Here is a 20948-nt window from a genome sequence, read left to right on the forward strand (position 1 = left end):
AGTGAAACTATGTGGCCTGTTATCGTAGAAGTATGGTATGGTAGTAGCTGTAGTTGCAGTTCTAGTGTAAGCTTGATGGCTTTGTGTAAAATATACAGCAGCGACTTCTAAATATTTGTCCTCCTCCTCCCCCTCCTGGTTCATTTCTAATAGCTGATGACTTTGCCACATTTTTCATTGATAAAATTAATGAAGTCTCCTGCAGTTGTACCTACACTCACTCACAACATTAACACATCCCTCCACACTGGTGTTTTTCCCTCATCATTTAGACAGGCTCGTATAACTCCACTACTTAAGAAACCCACCCTCAACCCATCTCTTTTAGAGAACTACGGACCAGTTTCCCTTCTTCCTTTCATTGCAAAAACACTTCAACAAGCTGTGTTCAAACAAGTCTCTACATTTCTCACACACAACAACCTCCTTGACAGCAACCAATCTGGCTTCAGAAGTGGATATTCAACTGAGACGGCCTTGCTCTCAGTTGTTGAAGCTCTAAGACTGGCAAGAGCAGAATCCAGATATTCAATATTTAACTTGCTTGATATGTCCGCTGCTTTTGGTACGGTTAACCACCAGATCCTCCTATCAACCCTACTGGCAAAGGGTATCTCAGGAACCACACTCCAGTTACTTATCAGATAGGTCCTTCAGAGTATCTTGGAGAGGTGAGGTTTAATTTTGCAACTTATAAAGCGTTACAATTAGTTTTTATTTTACATATTAAAACTGGTGTATGAAATGGCAAATGAAAATTATGTAATTTAATTTTCATTTTCATTTTGCACCAAACGTTGCACAAATGTATTGGAAAATGAAAATGTAAATACAGAAATGCATTGTCATTTTACATATTCAATTTGTCATTTTGCATATTACATTCCAAGTTGAATATCGCTACCCATGTGCTTCCATAGTTCAAAGGAGGAATCTTTATATTACCAAACTGCAGGGAGAGGATCATGATCTGCAAGATTAACCACAATCTGATGTGATCATTAAGTAAGAGAATAGTAAGAGACTGATCTGCTCACCTGGTTATCTTCGTGGATGTTTCGAAGTGGAAAGCAGTTCGGAATGAAAATATTGATATTTTATTTGTTAACAACATACTTTTCTTACCTTAAAATCAGTAAATTTGATTTGCATGGGAACTTCAGATTGTGAATCATTTGAGTCAGTTCAGGAGTTCAGAGCGTGATTCATTTGAGTCAGTTTCAGAGTTCAAAGCGGGTTTGCAAATCATTTGAGTCATTTTGGGAGTTCGGAGCGGGTTCGCGAATCATTTGAGTCAGTTCGGGAGTTCGTAGCGGGTTCGCGAATCATTTGAGTCAGTTTGGGAGTTCAAGCGGGATCGCAAATCATTTGAATCAGTTCTAGAGTTCAGAGCGGGATTGCGAATCATTTGAGTCAGTTTGGGGATCGCAAATCATTTGAATCAGTTCGGGAGTTCGGAGCGGGATCGCGAATCATTTGAGACAGTTCAGGAGTTCGTATATCGGGTTCGCGAATCATTTGAGTCAGTTCGGGAGTTCAAAGCGGGATCGCAAATCATTTGAATCAGTTCGGGAGTTCAGAGTGGGATCGCGAATCATTTGAGTCAGTTTGGGGATCGCAAATCATTTGAATCAGCTCGGGAGTTCGGAGCGGGATCGCGAATCATTTGAGTCAGTTCGGGAGTTCAAAGCGGGATCGCAAATCATTTGAATCAGTTCGGGAGTTCAGAGCGGGATCGCGAATCATTTGAGTCAGTTTGGGGATCGCAAATCATTTGAATCAGCTCGGGAGTTCGGAGCGGGTTCGCGAATCATTTGAGTCAGTTTGGGGATCGCAAATCATTTGAATCATTTTGGGAGTTCGTAGTGGGTTCGCGAATCATTTGAGTCAGATCGGGAGTTCAAAGCGGGTGCGCGAATCATTTGAGTCAGTTTGGGGATAACGAATCATTTGAATCAGTTCGGTAGTTCGTAGCGTGTTCGGGAATCATTTGAGTCAGTTTTGGGATCGCGAATCATTTGAATCAGTTCGGGAGCTCAGAGCGGGATCGCGAATCATTTGAGTCAGCTCGGGAGTTCGTAGCGGGTTCGCGAATCATTTGAGTCAATTCGGGAGTTCAAAGCGGGTTCGCGAATCATTTGAGTCAGTTTGGGGATCGCGAATCATTTGAGTCAGTTCGGGAGTTCGTAGCGGGTTCGCGAATCATTTGAGTCAGTTCGGGAGTTCGTACCGGGTTCGCGAATCATTTGAGACAATTCGGGAGTTCAAAGCGGGTTCGGTCAGTTTGGGGATCGCGAATCATTTGAGTCAGTTCGGGAGTTCGTACCGGGTTCGCGAATCATTTGAGACAATTCGGGAGTTCAAAGCGGGTTCGGTCAGTTTGGGGATCGCGAATCATTTGAATCAGTTCGGGAGTTCGGTAGAGCAGTCTGTGTGACGGGTGGCTGGAGTCACTGATGATCCTCCGAGCTTTCCTTATACACCGTCTGGTGTAGATGTCCTGGAGGGAGGATCCCATTGAGATATTTTACTCTTCTTCCAGAGAATCCTGGTGTATAAAATATGAAACAAATAATATAGTCAATGCTGTTAACATTGCTTTCCACTAATAATTACAGTTAAAATGCCTCGGCCCATGCCAACATGTTTAATGCATTTATACATTTCTTTTCCCTTTATTCTGCAGATGGAACATGTTTTGACAGTGAAACTATGTGGCCTGTTATCGTAGAAGTATGGTATGGTAGTAGCTGTAGTTGCAGTTCTAGTGTAAGCTTGTTGGCTTTGTGTAAAATATACAGCAGCGACTTCTAAATATTTGTCCTCCTCCTCCCCCTCCTGGTTCATTTCTAATAGCTGATGACTTTGCCACATTTTTCATTGATAAAATTAATGAAGTCTCCTGCAGTTGTACCTACACTCACTCACAACATTAACACATCCCTCCACACTGGTGTTTTTCCCTCATCATTTAGACAGGCTCGTATAACTCCACTACTTAAGAAACCCACCCTCAACCCATCTCTTTTAGAGAACTACGGACCAGTTTCCCTTCTTCCTTTCATTGCAAAAACACTTCAACAAGCTGTGTTCAAACAAGTCTCTACATTTCTCACACACAACAACCTCCTTGACAGCAACCAATCTGGCTTCAGAAGTGGATATTCAACTGAGACGGCCTTGCTCTCAGTTGTTGAAGCTCTAAGACTGGCAAGAGCAGAATCCAGATATTCAATATTTAACTTGCTTGATATGTCCGCTGCTTTTGGTACGGTTAACCACCAGATCCTCCTATCAACCCTACTGGCAAAGGGTATCTCAGGAACCACACTCCAGTTACTTATCAGATAGGTCCTTCAGAGTATCTTGGAGAGGTGAGGTGTCCAAGTCACAACATCTAACTACTGGGGTGCCTCAGGGCTCAGTTCTTGGACCACTTCTCTTCTCTGTCTACATGGCATCATTAGGTTCTGTCAATCAGAAACATGGCTTTTCATACCACTGCTATGCTGATGACTCTCAACTCTACCTCTCATTCCATCCTGATGATCCGACGGTAGCTATTCGCATCTCAGCTTGTCTAACAGACATTTCTTCCTGGATGATGGACCATCACCTTCAACTCAACCTTGCCAAAATAGAACTGCTTGTGATTCCAGCAAACCCATCGTTTCATCACAATTTCACAATCAAGTTATACACATCAACCATAACTCCTTCAAAAACAGCTAGAAGCTTTGGAGTTATGATTTAAACTGTCCGATCCTGCAGATTTGCTTTATTCAACATCAAGAAGATCAGGCCCTCTCTTTCGGAACATGCTGCACAACTCCTTGTTCAAGCTCTTGTTCTGTCCAGGCTGGACTATTGCAATGCAGCAAGATTAATTTTTAATGAGCCAAAAACAATACACATTACACCTCTGTTTATCAATTTGCACTGGCTTCCAATAGCTGCTCGCATAGAATTTAAGGCATTGATGTTTGCCTACAAAACTACCACTGGCTCTGCACCCATTTACCTAAATTTGTTACTTCAGACTTATGTGCCCTCTAGAAGCTTGCGTTCTGCAAGTGAACGTCGCTTGATTGTGCCATGCCAAAGAAGCACAGTCACTTTTACGGACTTTTAAATTAAATGTTCCTCCTGGTGGAATGACCTGCCTTAGCCATCTTCAAGAATCGGCTAAAAACCCATCTCTTCCATCTTTATTTGACCCTCTAAATTTAGCACTCACTATTCTAATTCTATTCTTAAAAAAAAATTCTAACTACCTTTCTAAACTTTTTGTATTCTATTTTCTTTTCATTTATTATACAATTATAAGAAAAAACCTCTAACACTAGATTGGTCTATTCTTTTTCTATTCTATCCATTTTCTTTTTATTTATTATATTATTTAAAATCCTTTGCTATGTGTTCTACGTTTAAGATAACTGAGACTTGTTATAACACTTATATATCATTGCTCTTTTGTTGTTTTTGATTGCTTCCATTGCCTTCATTTGTAAGTCACTTCAGATAAAAGCATCTGCTAAATGTAAATATAAATGTAAGCTGAAGTGTTTATAAACGTCTGCTGTATCTTCTGGTTTTGTTTTTAGGTTATAGGAACTGCTATTACAGCATCATGGCATCCAAGTTTATACATTAACTATGTTGATGAACGAAGCGATCTGTGATTGGTCTGTTGAATAGTAAGAGAGGAGTCACACTGGTTTCTGCTCAGCTAAACTCTGGTTTTCTGCAGAGCAACCCTGTCACCATTTGAAAGTTGTCCTTTTCAATTCAAAATGAAGGCTTGTAATTATTTTTGTTGAGAGTATATTATGTTATTATATTGTTCTATTTTTTTAACATGTTTTACTGCTACCTTGGCCATGTCTCCCTTGTAAAATAGAGATTTTAATCTCAATAATGAGACTTCCTGGTAAAATAAAGGTAAACAAATAAAAAAAAATGAATGTTTGTAGATGTTTAAAAGGTTGTTGTCAACATTGATTTACTGAAAATAAATGTGATTGCTCTCCTCAAATCAACTGTTTGTTTTTATTAGTTTTTTTTTTTACTGGCATGTCATTTCGGTGTTGAGGACTAGTGCATCTTTAACCCTATTTAGTATGAGAAATCAAGTTTTTAGATTTTTAGTTTAGATGTTGAATCCTCACTGCTAAAAAAATCACAGACAGTCGATAAAGCAACATTTCTGTTGTTTTACCCTATATCTCTTAAACTGATGAATTCTGTATTAGTTCTTATTGTCACCAGCAGAGAGCAGCACGAACCTTTGTGGCTGTAATTAGGCCTTAAAGCAGTTCATAAACAAGAAAAAAGGAAAAGACCTAGTAAATATAATCCTGTGCTCCTGGGAACAATAAAAAATAAAATTAAATAAAAAACATTGCGTCACCCTGTGTGCACAGGTATACCTCTGCAGATTTTTTTTACGCATTTAAACCGAAAAAAAAAAAAAAAATCTGAGATGTTCTCAAAGTCCTTCTCCTTTTTTGTGCTATTTTGCCAGCACAGAGTGTTAAGAAAACTCTATCGTTTCTATATTCAATGTGAAACTTTGCATTCACACGTACAATATCACACTCAAATATAGACCTATAACTGTGTTCATGATCAGTAGTGAACTGCTACTAACAGATACTTATTGTTTCATTTGTTTATATACCTTGTGATTTATTCATACACTGGGTTTACTGAATTGTTGGGTTTAGGTTTAAACTTTCGTCTCTTCTTCATTCAAGAAATGTGTTCTCCGTACTACATGAAGCCTACAGAGCCATATCAAAATATCTGATCTCTGAAGAAAAGTAAGAGTTTTACAACTCAGTTGAGCTCAGTGACATACAGATGAGTTTCTGGAACAGAGAGAATAGAGCAGATTTCTTGACACAGTTGTGAGAGGAAGATATTTTTGAGTCAAAATGACTGAACGCCTGTGACAGTGCGATTTCTAGTTGTAGAGAAAAGCCACACATGTGTATCAGTAAATTTGAAGTCACAGAGATAAATGTTTTAAGAGTTGCAAACCTGTAGACTTTTTTTCCTCTCCCACAAACACAACACAACAGTTACACCTTCTCAAATTCTTCATTGCAGGTGCACAAATCCTATTCTACAAATCACAAATTAAGAAACTCGTACGCTCACATTTTAATACAATTGCTGCAGTGAATATGGTGCAAAACGCATTTACACACCCGCATCAAGAAATGTGAAGTCGTGGAGAAATTTTGCACATCCGCAAATCAAGTACATGAATTCATCCAATGAGAGTTGCACACTTGTAGAATATTTTCTCAGAAATGTCTTGTATATTTTTCTAACACAAACACAAAGTACATAACTACAGCTGCTTGAATCTGCTGCGAAGAATCTCAAACACCGTTTTTCAAGTGACAAGTTTCGCGCGCTCCCTTTTGCATCGAGATATTTGGTTCAAAAGTGAGTTGTGCATCTGTAGAGGTAGTGGGCGGGGCTGTTTAAAGATTAAACAATTTCAGCCAATCAGAAGAGCTACTTTGGGTCGTTGTTTGGCGCCTGAAGTAACGAGAAAGGGGGAAAACGAACTGCCATCTTCATGATCTGCCAGTGTCAAACAGCAATAAACGTAAGTTTCTTCTTATATTTTTCTACTTCTCTGAAATCACTCACCTTTATACATTTGTCTATATTTTAAATATAAGCGCTGATCGGCTACATTGGTAATCAGTGTTTCTGAGTTCAGTTGGGCTTTCTTGTTTCACGAAAGGTAACTGTTAAGCTAGATATGTACAGTCCTGCACTGCTAACTTTGCTAATCATCTCATATTAGTTGATACCGTCATAATAAACGATATATTCATTATATTCTCTTCTGCTTTACCTTCTAGAAAAATGACAGAACAGGGTGGTTCTTCACAGGTCAGTATCATATCAAATAACGTTATGTAACTAAGATCGCCTTTATGAGAATTTATATTTCACCTTTGTCTCTGGTCTCAACTTCAGCCGTAATGTGTGCTTTGAATAAATCTTATAAGGGAATTCCCCAGTAAATTGGTAAATTGGTATTGATTACTTTTTGTTTGAATCTCTCGACATTTTACAACAGTTGCCAGATGGTGAAGATAAAAAAAAAAATGAACTAAACTCTCATTATGACTACATTCAATTCACGTTTATTTGTGTAGCGCTTTTTACGATACAAATCATTGCAAAGCAACTTTACAGAAAATATGACAAGAATTTTCAGAAAAATTAATACAAGACATAGTCAACCAGACGATGAACACTAACAGCAATTATAATGTGATTGCATAGTAAGTAGCAATATTTGTTAGTTCTGTTGTTGATTCAAGGTTAGCATCATCTGGGGTCCTCTGAGGGTCAGCATCATCTCTTCTCAGGTGTTCTGGATCCAGACTGGAGCTTGTGTAAATCCTAGTTACAAAACCGAAAAACAAATAGAGACATCATTAGCATAGCTGATGTTCCAACCAAGTAAAATTAATTAGTTTAACCCAAGCTAAAGACTAAGAATGCACATTTGATCAGATACAACTACACTCACAATTTAAGAGATGCATTATTCGAATGCTTGGCGAAAGAGATGTGTTTTTAATCTAGATTTAAACGGAGAGAGTGTGTCTGAACCCCGAACATTATCAGAAAGGCTATTCCAGAGTTTGGGAGCCAAATGTGAGAAAGCTCTACCTCCTTTAGTGGACTTTGCTATCCTAGGAACTACCAAAAGTCCAGCGTTTTGTGATCTTAGGGTGCGTGATGGATTGTAACGTGGTATTAGGTATGCAGGAGCTAAATTATTTAGGACCTTATAGGTAATGATAATTTGTAAGTGATACGATACTTAATAGGTAGCCAGTGCAGAGATGGTAGAAGCGTAGGGCGCGAGTCAAACGAGCTTCAGTAGAACAACTGTGAACTGCAGTCTGATGAGATGTGGTTAGACTAGCTATATGTCAGTAAAACACTCTCTCCTGTGCCGTCAGCCGTTTTACTGTGCTCACGGCGTAAAATACCAAAAGTGAAGTGTGCTGATAGCAGCCTCGTGCTTTCAGGTGCAGGGACTGATGGACTTATCAGAAACACTCAGTGCAACAAAATATAGAGATAGCCTTTATTAAAACTCAGTCTAGAGCATTCAGAAGCTCAGACTTGATCGAAGGTTCACCTTCCAGCAGCACAGTGACCCTAAACACACAGCAAGAGTGACTTAGACCACTCTGTGAATGTCCTTGAGTCGCCCAGCCAGAGCCTGGGATTGAACCTGATCAAATATTTCTGGAGAAACCTGAAAATGTGTGTGCACCCCATCCATCCTGACAGAGCTTGAGAGCAGGGGCGGTTCCAGACCAAAGTAACTGGGAGGGCCAGACAGGGGCCACTTGTGCTTTTAGGGACACAATTTAAAAATGTATCGTAATCTACATGAAGTATTATTCACTCAGTCATTTGTCACCATGTAATGTATCACTGCAATCTCTAGAAGTGATCTATAACAATTCAAACTAAAATTAATGTTTCATTAATTTTAACAAATGATTTTGTATTGTGCTTTTTGTATTAAATTGTATTTTTTTTATGATCCCTATACGTTTCCTGCCTACCTTTTTATAAGATAAGCCAACCAGTGTGATCTAATAATACACTAGAGTTATTTCTATTTTCCTGGGTGTAATTCTCCCAGGTGACGTAGTTGGATTTTCTACAAGTGGATGAACCTGGGCTTGTGTGTTTAAAAAAAAACCTGCACCGTTCCCCGTCACATCACCTGATGGTGCAATCTATTAAATTTATTTTGTCTCCTGGCCACCCTCTAGAACAGCCCCTGCTTGAGAGGTGAAGAGTAAGGAGAAGAATGGCAGATAATTGGCAAATGCTGATGAGCAAAGCTTGTCGCATTAAACAAAAAAGACTTCAAAGAAATCGTCAAATCAAATCTAATCCAAAAGTATATCTCTTTGGGTTTGAGACTTCAGTCTTTGCAACTTTACAGATTTTCGTTATGCACCAAGAGATTGTAACACTCCAAAGAGAAAGGAAGAATTTAAATCGCGTCACATGACCTCTTTAAATTCGCCAAAGACTAAAAGTGCTCTGCCATCCTCCAGGATTGAGGACGGCCCAGGAGGCCGGTAAATGACCACAACCTGGAGTTTTATAGGAGCTGTTACAGTGATCGCATGAGATTCAGATGAGTTATAATTGCATAAGTGAGAGTGGGTCGAGCAGACCAGTGCCCCGACCCCGGCCAACCTGACGGGGGTGTGAGAAAAAGACAAACTGTTAGACAGAGAAGCTGGGGTTACTGAGTCTTCTGGACGAATCCAGGTCTCAGTCAAGCCTAATATGCTGAGTGTGGATTGTAAAGAAAAAGCAGAAATGAAGTCTGCTTTGTTGACAGCTGACTGACAATTTCAGAGACCCAGAGAAAGAAAGATGTGCGGAAGAGGATGTAGAGATAGGACACAGGTTAGCAAGATTGAGTTAACCTGAGTTGAGAATGAATATGAAGCATTAATAGTGTCCTCCTTCCTACTTCCAAAGCTTTTTCTTCAATTTCCAACATATTTTTATATGTTGTATAAATGATGACCTTTAACCTCCCCATCCCACATCTCTTGCTATTTCCTAATCATAATGACTAATCATAATAACTGAGCATCATTTGTAGAATATCACATAATATGTCTTGTCTAGATGTAGACTTACCACATAATAAAGTTTTGAAAACAGAATTTGAGTTTTTAATGGCTATATTTCCTCCATCTAATAAAGAGAAGTAAACCGAAACGTGGTAACTTGTCCTTTTAGCACCTCAAGTCAGATTGAAAAGATAATAAGTGTTAGAACGATGAGTCATATCTGGCTTTGATTAGTAATGTAAAATCCTGCATTATTATCAATGGGGCCGTCAACAGATTAAACATAATCATGTTAGAAGCATGTAACGTTACATAAATCTTTTATTGACATTTGCTTTTGAACATCATTGTAAAAATGCAGGTTATAGAAAAGACGTGTGTGGTTTCTATAGCAACAGACTGTAAATATATTGCTTTCAATCTCTCTTTTTTTAACATTAAGTTTTATATTCAGAGCATATCTATATTTACATTTGCAGATTACAACAACACCCCACAAAGCCTTATACATGTCTTCTCAGTGGCTTTCTGTGCTCCTGAAGACGACAGCAGTCAGATCAGTTTCATTCAGAAAGAGAATAATCTGTTCACTTTCAGTTTTACAGCACAAGACCAGCCGAAATCCACCAGGACCCTCTGTGTGGTACATCTCAAACCTCAGAATAACTCACTCAACTCAGGCAATCTCACAAAAAATAATAATAATCTGTCCAAAATAGGTACATAAATATAATTCATACTACATTTTCACATAAAATATTTTGTCACATTATGACATCACTTCATGACAGTTAATCACATAAAAAACCCTCCTAATTTGGCAAAGAATTATTATTAGAATTGTGAAAATATGTCTTGATACTATTTTAATTGTGTAAAAAAAAAAAAAAAGGAAAGGAAAATGGAAAAATATAATAAGAAATAAAAGATCAAGCCCATATTTAATTTTAATAAATGCATAAATAAAACAAAATAATAAAATATATAAAATAAAAATATAATAATAATACAATTAATTACAATATTTTAGAAATAGAATTAAAAAATAAAATAAATATTCAATAAAGAAAAAAATTGTTTCTGGGTGGACATTTTTTCATTATTTGTTTATTTCTTACTCTTTGGGGTAAAATATGTGGCCCAAACATTTGTTGTACTGCATTTAATTTTATAAAATATAATAACAATAAAAGGGGGAAAAGAAAGAAAGAAAAGAAAACAATTGTATCAGGTGCAGGATGTTTTTCATTATTTGGTAACCCAGACATTTGTTGTACTGTACCTAATTTCCTAAAATATAATAAAAAAACTAAATAATAATAAAAAATCTAATGTGTTGGGACAGAATGTTTCTCATTATTTATTCATTTATTACTCTTTGGGGTGAAATGTGTGACTAAACATTTTTTGTGAGATTCACCAAAGCATCACAGAGAGCTAAACTTTTATCTGTGAACAGCAGCATGTCACAAAATAACACGAGTGCCATATATATTCATAAATATGAAAAGCAGTGTGTGTTCAGTCGCAGCACATTCAGGCGAACGTGTGTGTGTGTGTGTGTGTGTGTGTGTGTGTGGCAGTGAAGAAACTGATGAAGTTCAGTATCCCATGGTCTAAAACTCAGGCTTTCCCGAGCTGATCGTTTACAAACCCACAACTCCCATTAAATCAGGAACAGCTCAGATTGGACATCAGATCCATAGCTGCAGCTAAAGGCTTGTAGAAAACACTGGACAAGACTCAAATCTCCTCGTATTGCATTGCTCTCCCATAATAGTGCTTGGCACAGAAACCACATTTCTTTACAGATATCTACATTCTTACACGATCATGTACAAACAGAGATGTAAGTGCAAATACAGTATGCATGCATGAGCTTCAGCACTGCGAGCGAGTGAAGGGCAAAAACTCTACGAAACGAACATCTTCAAGAGCCTCGGCTCGGAGGAAATAATACTGTCGGCTCACAGGAACATCACTGCATGTCCAATATCAAACATCGAAGAAAATCACAAGAACACCCTCGGCGGGATCGAACATCACGATTCAGTGTGAAGCCAGCGCTTGGCTCTATATGACATCATCGTCATGACCTTTGACACCGGTGTGTTTGTTCCTTCACCCTCCGTTCATAATGTAGGGCCGGGCGATATATACTCTGGTTAGAAAATATCATACATTTATAAAATGAAGCAACACTGTGATGTTACTTCACCTCTAAGTTTGTGATTTTAACTAACGTGTAAGTTTGATTCATTTCCATCAGTTCAAACTATCAGTTTCAGTGAATTGATTCAAATGATTCAGTGATTCGTTTGTAGATTATATTTGTTTTACGTATTTACAAAATATAATGTATACATTAATGGATGGTTTTATATGGCCATAAAGTTTATTTGAACTTCAGTAGCAGTGAAAAGCTAATAAATCTGATGATGAATCATTTCAAACTATCTGTATCGATGAATCGATTCAGTGATTTGTTTGTTTGTGTGTGTTATACTTGCTCTTGAGTTTACAAAATATTGTATATTTAAAGACTGAAGCAATGTTGTGATGATTTTATTCTGGCCACTGATTTGAACTGTGGTTGTTCAAACCATCTGATTTTATGAATCGATTCAAACGATTCAATGATTCATTCGCGTGTTATACTTGAGTTTGTGTTTACAAAATATCATAGTATTCATAAACTGAAACAACAGTGTGATTCTATTATTTAGCAAACAAGTTTCTGAACTTCAGACCTAAAAAAGCAAGTTTTATTTGATTTCATGAATCAGTTCAATGAATCAATTCAAATGATTCAATTATTTTTTTTGTGTGTTAATATAGCTGTTTTTATCAGTTCTTGTCTTTAGATGATTTTTACTGTATTTATAATCTTGTATTATAAATTTTTAATCAAATTGGTTGAAATTGACTAAAATAAATCAGCATTTAACTCCAAATATATAAATATTAATATACACTAAACGAAAGGCTGAAAAATTACATAATAAAATTTAATAGCTTTTTTAAAAATTTTATATTATTTTTAATATATTATTTTATGATCATATCGCCCAGCCCTAACAATCTGAAGTATTAAATTATATATTTATATATAAATTATATATAAATATGATCCAGAGTTGCTGGTAGAAGTTAAATAACATTGACAACTGCATTTCAACAAAACAATGCTGAAAAAGTTCACACTTTCTCCCCCGGACAGGAAAAAGCTTTCATGGACCACCAGTGATTTTTTACATTAAGAAAGGTGTTTTGTGGTGGTGTGGGGACTGATTCGCTGGGCTCTGGGAGAGTCACTGATTCAGTCTGAATCTGTCCAGCAGTCTGTGTGTCTCAGACTCTGGGCTCCAGTCTGTGCGAGAGCTCGAACAGCGTCTGCTGATTGTCGATGATGTGCAGGTGATGGATGCTGGAGCGCACCTCCGGACTGTCCGACGGAGAGAGCTCGTTCCCTGAGAAGAGACACATCCACGCAGCTCATAGATTCATTCACACAGAGCCTGACCTGAGATATTCATTACTGAATCATTAACATCAGCACAACAACACTGCTAAGTGTCTGCTAAGCCAAGCATCATCTGAATCTTTCATAGCTAATCCTTTTTAAAGAGACCTGAAGATGAAATCTGAGTTTTTCTATTAAATTATTTTAGAAACCAAATACCCATTTTTTCATAGATTTTTCTGAGTTACTAAGAATTACATTAAGAGAGTGAGAAAACATTGATTCTTTACCTGGAAAACATCTACATAAAAATACAATTTGTGCTCAGAATAAATAAAAAATGATTTAGATTTGGGTCAAAAGCATCACTAGGTGTGTTTCTGACCTGTCTGATCCGTCTGGCAGTGACGAATGAGTCGGACCGTATCAGCGATCATGTGCTGAGAACAGAGACAAGTGTCAGTAACACTGATGATCTGACGAGCGATGAGTGACAGCTGTCAATCACTGATGATCTGACGAGTGACAGCTGTCAATCACTGACACACAAAACACTCACCAGCTTCTCAAAGTTCACCAGATTATCGTGAAATGTTTTGTTCCCCTCGTGGATGAAGGTGATATCTGAAAACCAACACAGATCACAACATCACAACACAGCTAGAGGATCTGCGTCATCATTTCCTTTAGGTCAGGTGACAGGAAGTGGACTTCTACCTTTCTTTTTTATCATAATTTAATAATAAAACATCAAAAAAAAAATTTAAACAATGATAATATATTAAAATTATTTAATTAAACAAAAATATTACTTTATTTGAATAATAATATATTAACTAAATAAAAATAAAATGATTTTGTAAATATTATTTTAATAAACAGAATATTCAACATCTGTCCTGAAAAGCAGTATTATTCGATTTTAATAAAATTTAACTAAAACAATATAATTTATTTTATATTTTAAATATACCAATATTAATGAATTAAATAAGAATAACCAATATCTGCTATCAAAAAGCACTGTCATTATATTTTAACAATACAATATACACAAAAAAATGAAAATACAATATTTTATATATATATTTTTATATTAAAATCACAACCAGAGACAGTGTGCAGGCTTTTTTCAAGTATTTTATATTTTTAATATATCAATATTATGATATTGAACATAAGAATAATCATTCTGTCATAAAATCAGTATTGTTATATTTTAATAATGAAATATAAACTAAAATGATGAATAAATATGATATTTTTAATATATACATATTTTTAATAAAGTATCGGTCATAAAAGCAGTATTATTATACTCTAATAATAATAAAATAATAAAAGATCAAATATTCATGAGGGTGGGTGTAACCTTTGAGCAGCAGAGGCATGAAGGGGATTTTGGGCGGCTTCATCTTCTTGAAAGCGTCTCTGTAGGCTTTGTGATTCATGGATGGATCCTGAGGAAGAAATCAGATCAATCTCTTTATGTTTCTGATGAGATATGAACGCTGGTTTACAGACAGGGTTTGACTCACAGTCAGCAGCTCCAGCTCAGAGAAGAGCTTCTTGAACTTTCCAGGAACTTTCTGCAGAAACGAGACAGAGACTGAGTATCTTCTGTTGAACTGGCTGCATCAGAGCTGCTTACCATGGGATTACAGAGCGAGCAGAGCGCCTTTACCTCCCAGGTCTGGTTCAGACGGCTGACCGCGGCCGTGTTTAACCCCATGATGATGGCAAACGAGGAGTTGAGGTTCCTCTGCGCTTTACAGCTGAAACACACACACAGAGTCAATCATCATGAGCATACACTAAACACACAGTTAAATCTGTGCTGAATACTCAAACACCTCCTCATTCAGTCAGTCTCGAAAGAGCAGCTTTTCTCCAGTGAGAAACTATTAGTACAATCACAATTAGTACAATAGACATAGTCTCTAGAATTAATTCACAACCATCCAGAGTATAAAACAACGTCACAATAATAATAATAATAATATAATATATTTTATTAGAATGATTTAATAAATAATATGTTAATATATTATTGTTATTATATTAAACAAATTATCAGTATCTGTCATAAAAGCAGTTTCATTATATATAATAAAATCTAAAATAATAAAATAAAATGTTTCAATATTTCAATATTGTTTTATTAAACATATGTGAATAACGAGTATGTAAAAAAGTAGTATTGTGTTTTAATAATAAACTAAAATTATAAAATATTTAATATTTTTAATATATCAATATTATTTGACTAAACAAAAACAATGCGTATCTGTCATAAAATGCATTATTAAAATGTAATATAATATAAGAAAATAATACTTGAATAGTTTCCAGTTTATATATATTTATTTTTCTGTATTTCTGTGAAAGAGTCTGTATTTAACCTTTTATTGTATGAGACCTAAGAATAACTCATATCTGTCAGAAAAAGCATATTATATTGTAACAATAAAATAATAATAAAATTAATACATTTAATAAAACAATAGAAATAAAACAAGTAATATTTTAATAAATCTATTTGTATTATAAAACATGAATGATCAGTACCTGTCATAAAAAGCAGTGTTATGTTTTAATAATAATCTACAATCTAAAATAATAAAATATAATGTATTTTATTAACAAAAACAATCAAAATGCCTCATGAATTAGATATATATAATAATAATAATAAAAATATTAGTGTATTTTATGAAACACAAATAATCAGTGTGTGTGGTAAAAGCAGTGTTGTGGTGTTCACTGACAGGAGTGCGGAGGTGAATCAGACTCACTGTGCAGCGATCTTGATGAACTTCTTGAGGAGCTGCACTCGTTTACTGAGTGATGGACAGAGCAGCACTTCAGACATCACCCACTGCTGAACCTCATTACAGCGCTGCAGCAGCTGCTCGAGCGCCACCGTGTGGACACTGCTCGCCTGACCGCTGAACGTGTAGAAGATCAGCTCTTGCTGCAGCACACACACACACACACAGGTCAGTCTCCATACTTTTATTCAGCAAGACTTCATTAAAGTGATCAAAAGAAACGGTAAAGATGTTTACAATGTTACAAAGATTCTATTTCAAATAAATGTTCTTTTGAACATTCCATTCATCTGTGAGTCCTGAAAAATACAATGCATCACAGTTTCCAAAACAATTTGAAGCAGCACAACTGTGTTCAACATTGATAATAATCAGAAGTGTTTCTTGAGCAGTAAATCGTCATATTTTCATGATTTCTGAAGATCATGTGACACTGAAGACTAAAGGAATGATGCTGAAAATACAGCAGCGCATCACAGAAATAAATTACAGTTTAACTGATGTTCAAATATAAAACAGCATTTCTAAACTGTAATAATATTTACTGTTTTTGCAAAAAAATGTTTTATTAATGCAGCTCCGATGAGTGGAAGAAACGTCTTTTAGGAGATTAAAAAAAAATGTACAGACCGCCAACATTTTAACCACTCGTATATAAATATGGGTATTTTTGATATATATATTTTTTTGTTGGAACAATTATAATAAGAGAGAAAAATATAAGCTTAAAAATCTCATGTTTAAAAGATCTTCAATGTTGAATGTTTCTCCTTTAAAATTTGTAAACCAACTTTATCTGTTTTTTTTTTCAGCTTAAAACATATAATACACTTAAAATACAATACATTTATATTTGTGCACTTTAATCATTTTGATATTCCAATATAAACATAAAATAGATAATAACAACATTTTCTTTTTGCAAATTTATATTTAAATAAATTATGATATATGAATAATAGATTTGTATCTTTTTAATATATTTGAACATATATATAAGTGAATATAAGCATCTAAGTGTGATAGTTTGATCTGCTGTCTGGTGTAACATCAAGCAGGTTTCTAGAAGAAGCTTCACCTCGTGGATGGAGTTGAAGAGATTCCAGTCGAAGTTTGTCAGAGCCACAGCGACGTCCCACGTGTTGATGCCCAGCAGTCTGACGGGCTTCTGTCCCAGATCTGGACACTCGGTGAGCGGCGGCTGACACACACACACACACACACACACATACACACACACACACACACACACACACACACACACACACACTGAGTTATGATTATCAGGTGCAGGCACTGAACCGAACACACTTGTGCTACAGTAGTTTGTCTCACCAGGATCTCGCTGAGGTCTCTGCGACAGGCGATCAGTCTGCTGGGAGCCGTCAGAGACTCGGAGTAAATACTGTCATGAGGCTGAAGAACACGCTTCTCTGAGAGACAGAGCACTGGGTCAGTGTGTGTGTGTGTGTGTGTGTGTGTGTATATGTGTGTGTGGGTGTGTGTGTGTGTGTGTGTGTGTGTGTGTGTATGTGTGTGTGTGTGTGTGTGTGTGTGTGTGTGTGTGTGTGTGTCAGTGTGTGTGTATGTGTGTGTGTGTGTGTGTGTGTGTGTGTGTGTGTGTGTATGTGTGTGTGTGTGTGTGTGTGTGTGTGTGTATGTGTGTGTGTGTGTGTGTGTGTGTGTGTGTGTGTGTGTGTGTGTGTGTCAGTGTGTGTGTATATGTGTTTGTGTGTGTGTGTGTGTGTGTGTGTGTCAGTGTGTGTGTGTGTGTGTGTGTGTGTGTCAGTGTGTGTGTGTGTGTGTGTGTGTGTGTGTGTGTGTGTGTGTGTGTGTGTGTGTGTGTGTGTGTGTGTGTGTGTGTGTGTGGATGAACCTCCGCTGTAGGTCTGTGCCAGCAGCACCATGTCGTCCTCGGATCGCTCCATCCGCTGAGAGACGATGTGCAGCAGCTCCTGAGCCACGACTGTAGGCTTCACCCGCACGCTCAGATACGAATCACAGCTCACATACACACGGCACATCACTGAAACAACCAACCAACCAATCACACACACAGAGAGAGAGAGACACACACACACACACACACATATTCCCAACATCACAAGATTATATAATATAAAATTACATTATATTGTTGTATTAATTTTTATTTTAGTTACATTGATATATTATTATACTTAAAATATGCATTATTTAAATTTGCATCTCAAATATATAAAGAAAATTGTTATATTATGCCGTTTAATTTGATCTTATATCAAAAAGATAAACTATTTATAATACATTTATATTCACAAAAATAAATTGTGTGTGCTTAATAAATTTGTTCTTTTTTCTATTCACATTTATTTAAATTGATATTTCCATTAAAACATTTTTCTATTATTATGCTTTCTTTTTTCAGTAATTACATTAAAATTAAAATGTTATTATTTACATATTTCTTGTATCAAAAATATATATATTAAAAAAGAAAAAAATATATATATATATAATGTTTATATACACAAATAAAATTTTGTGCTTATTAAATTTGTAAAAAAAATTCTATTATTATATTCTTACATTTATTTATTTAAATTGATATTGGCATTTAGCATAAAGAAAATGTAGTTATATTATTGTTGTTTTCTATTATTATGTTTCATTTACATTTATATTTTATTAAAAATTAAAAATGTATTTTTGGGTGAGACCTGACCTACAGATTTCCACATGATGTTTACCCACCCAAAATTTGTCCTGATATATTCAAACATATAATTAAAATAAAATATGTATTAATCAAACAAATGTTTATTTTTAGTAATTTTCTATTTAGATTTACAGTTTAGTTTTCAGTAGTGCTTCTGTTACCTACACCGCAGCTTTGATTTCTAATTTTCTTTTATATATTTCAACAGACCACTGTCTGAGACATTAACATGTAGTGTACGTCACACAGAAAATAACCCAGAAGAACCCAGACATGAGAAGACCGCAGTAATACCGTCTTTGCTCTCGACTGGAGACGCTCGGAGAGGAACGCAGTTCTCCTTCAGACTCAGCTGCTGGTACAGCGCTTTACTCTGGAAGGACAAAGAACAGTTCAGTATTTGTCCTAAAAAAAAGTTTTTTCATTATCATGAATTTCTTGAAATAATATTTAGCCGTTTACTTCATTTTAACAATTTCACGACATCACTAAATGTTCAGTTTTGGGTAAATTCTTCCTGGTTTCCACAGTTTCTCTCACCTTTTGGTGTGGAGAATAGTCGTCCATCGTACTGAAGGAAAGAAAGAGAGAGAAAGCCGTTAGAGACGCTGACGACTGCAGAAACGCTCTCGATGTGAGTCTGACAGATGCAGCGAGAGACGGCTGATTTAACATCTGTCCGGACAGACACAGACACAGACCGACTCTGCATCCATCCATCAGAAGAGCGCAGCTCGAACTAACAGGAGCGGATAGACTCGGGATTGTGTTTCTGTCTCGCTCCACAAACCAGACAGCTAGAAGTCTGACTTTAGCAGGATAAATGAGTTCTCTAATCACTGTCTCGCCCCTTGTTTAAACACAAAACCTTTCTGAGGAGGATCAAATGTCACCTTCTTTCTTTACCTGTGACAAATGCCAGTGATTTGGCTCAGTAGAGACTCAGTTATCAGTCTTTAAAAGATCATCTCAGATGTTTCTCCCAAAGTTCATTAGAAGAAATTAAAACCGATGGCTGTTGTTGTACAGTAAGAGCTGTAGAGCTATAAAACTCAGGACGGTTCTGGGAGAAAGCAATGAGAAATGTTTGAGATTTCTGACTTTTGGTTGCAGGTTTTGGTATTGTGGCAAATCTGAGCACACTTTGAGACATAGTTGAGATGTTTCTGAAACTCTGGAGAAGACAAATGAGATTACTGACGTCTTTTTCTCAGATACAAAAGCAGAAGACTCAAGAAAAAGTCTCCATTTCTGTCCAGGAGAAACAATTTAGACATTAAAATAACTTGATGAGAAATGTTGGAGGTCATATTGATATTTCTGTGTTCTGGTTGCAGATTTTGGTCAAACTGAGCACAGTTTTAGAAATTAAACAATTCAAATGATCCTGATGAAGAATGTTCGAGCTTATTCTGACATCTGAGTTTTATTGGCAAATCTACGCAAAGTTTGAGACATTGAGATCTCTTTTACATGAGACACATGTGAGACTACTGGTGTCTTTTTCTCAGGAGAAATGCCTTTGACTTTGGCAAACGTCTCCATTTGCAGTCAATCCTCAATTTAATCTCACTGCTATCCAAAAAAAAATGTGAGACTTGATGAGAGACATTTGAGTTAATCTCTGTCTATTTTATTCCAATCTGAGCACAATTTGAGCCATTATTAAACCTAGTAAGATCCTCCAGAGGAGACACATGAGACTCGAGTCATGTGTCATTGTTTTCTAGGAGAAACAGCTGATGGACGGCCGTTCTTGACATCAGCAGAGATCACACACACTAATTACAGCTCATAATTACACCTCGGAGTGTGTCAGCTCATTTAGACGGATAACGAGCGTCTGTCTGCCAAACCCTGAGGATGAGAGCTCAGGAGAGACGTGAACGCTCATCTGCATCCTGCTCATGTTTGCTCATGTTTGAATGTTTTACTCCTCAAATAGAGAAAACCTGCTTAAAGGGGTCCTCGGATGCAAAATTCCCTTTTACGTGTTGTTTGAACATAAATGTGTGTTGGCAGTGTCTGTACACATCTACCCTACAATGATAAAATCCACCTAGTGTGTTTTTTTTTTTTTTATCCCTATAAATGATAACCCCTTTCTCAGATCGAGTCGTTCTCAGATTCCTTTCTGTGTGATGTCACACTGACAAGCCCCTCCCACAGTTGTTGACTGACAGCAGCCTTAGCTCCGCCCTGAGTGACTGTCATCAGTCGACTATTGTTTCACTGCCGGAGCAGATGTAGACAAGAATGGTTCCTTAGTGACTGAGATGTTCTGTTGTTGTTGGATC

At 36.5% G+C, this 20948-nt stretch overlaps 1 protein-coding gene across 2 annotated transcripts in view; it reads right to left on the reverse strand.

Moving 5' to 3' along the window:
* Window positions 1–12142: 12142 nt before the first annotated feature.
* The window catches only part of rapgef5a (Rap guanine nucleotide exchange factor (GEF) 5a), a 57282-nt gene continuing 48476 nt past the window's right edge, over window positions 12143–20948 (reverse strand). For both annotated transcript variants that reach the window (XM_059555589.1, XM_059555590.1), the window contains 12 exons: window positions 19192–19222; window positions 18946–19024; window positions 17830–17979; window positions 17289–17386; window positions 17032–17154; window positions 15918–16096; window positions 14807–14897; window positions 14661–14711; window positions 14495–14582; window positions 13682–13746; window positions 13508–13562; window positions 12143–13129 (listed from right to left, as the gene is read on the reverse strand). In XM_059555589.1, the coding sequence (XP_059411572.1) occupies window positions 13011–13129; window positions 13508–13562; window positions 13682–13746; window positions 14495–14582; window positions 14661–14711; window positions 14807–14897; window positions 15918–16096; window positions 17032–17154; window positions 17289–17386; window positions 17830–17979; window positions 18946–19024; window positions 19192–19222 (1129 nt within the window). In that variant the 3' untranslated portion in view covers window positions 12143–13010. The remainder of the gene's footprint in view (window positions 13130–13507; window positions 13563–13681; window positions 13747–14494; window positions 14583–14660; window positions 14712–14806; window positions 14898–15917; window positions 16097–17031; window positions 17155–17288; window positions 17387–17829; window positions 17980–18945; window positions 19025–19191; window positions 19223–20948) is intronic.

This window comes from Carassius carassius, chromosome 8 (assembly GCF_963082965.1).
Source record: "Carassius carassius chromosome 8, fCarCar2.1, whole genome shotgun sequence".
Taxonomy (NCBI): Eukaryota; Metazoa; Chordata; class Actinopteri; order Cypriniformes; family Cyprinidae; genus Carassius; species Carassius carassius.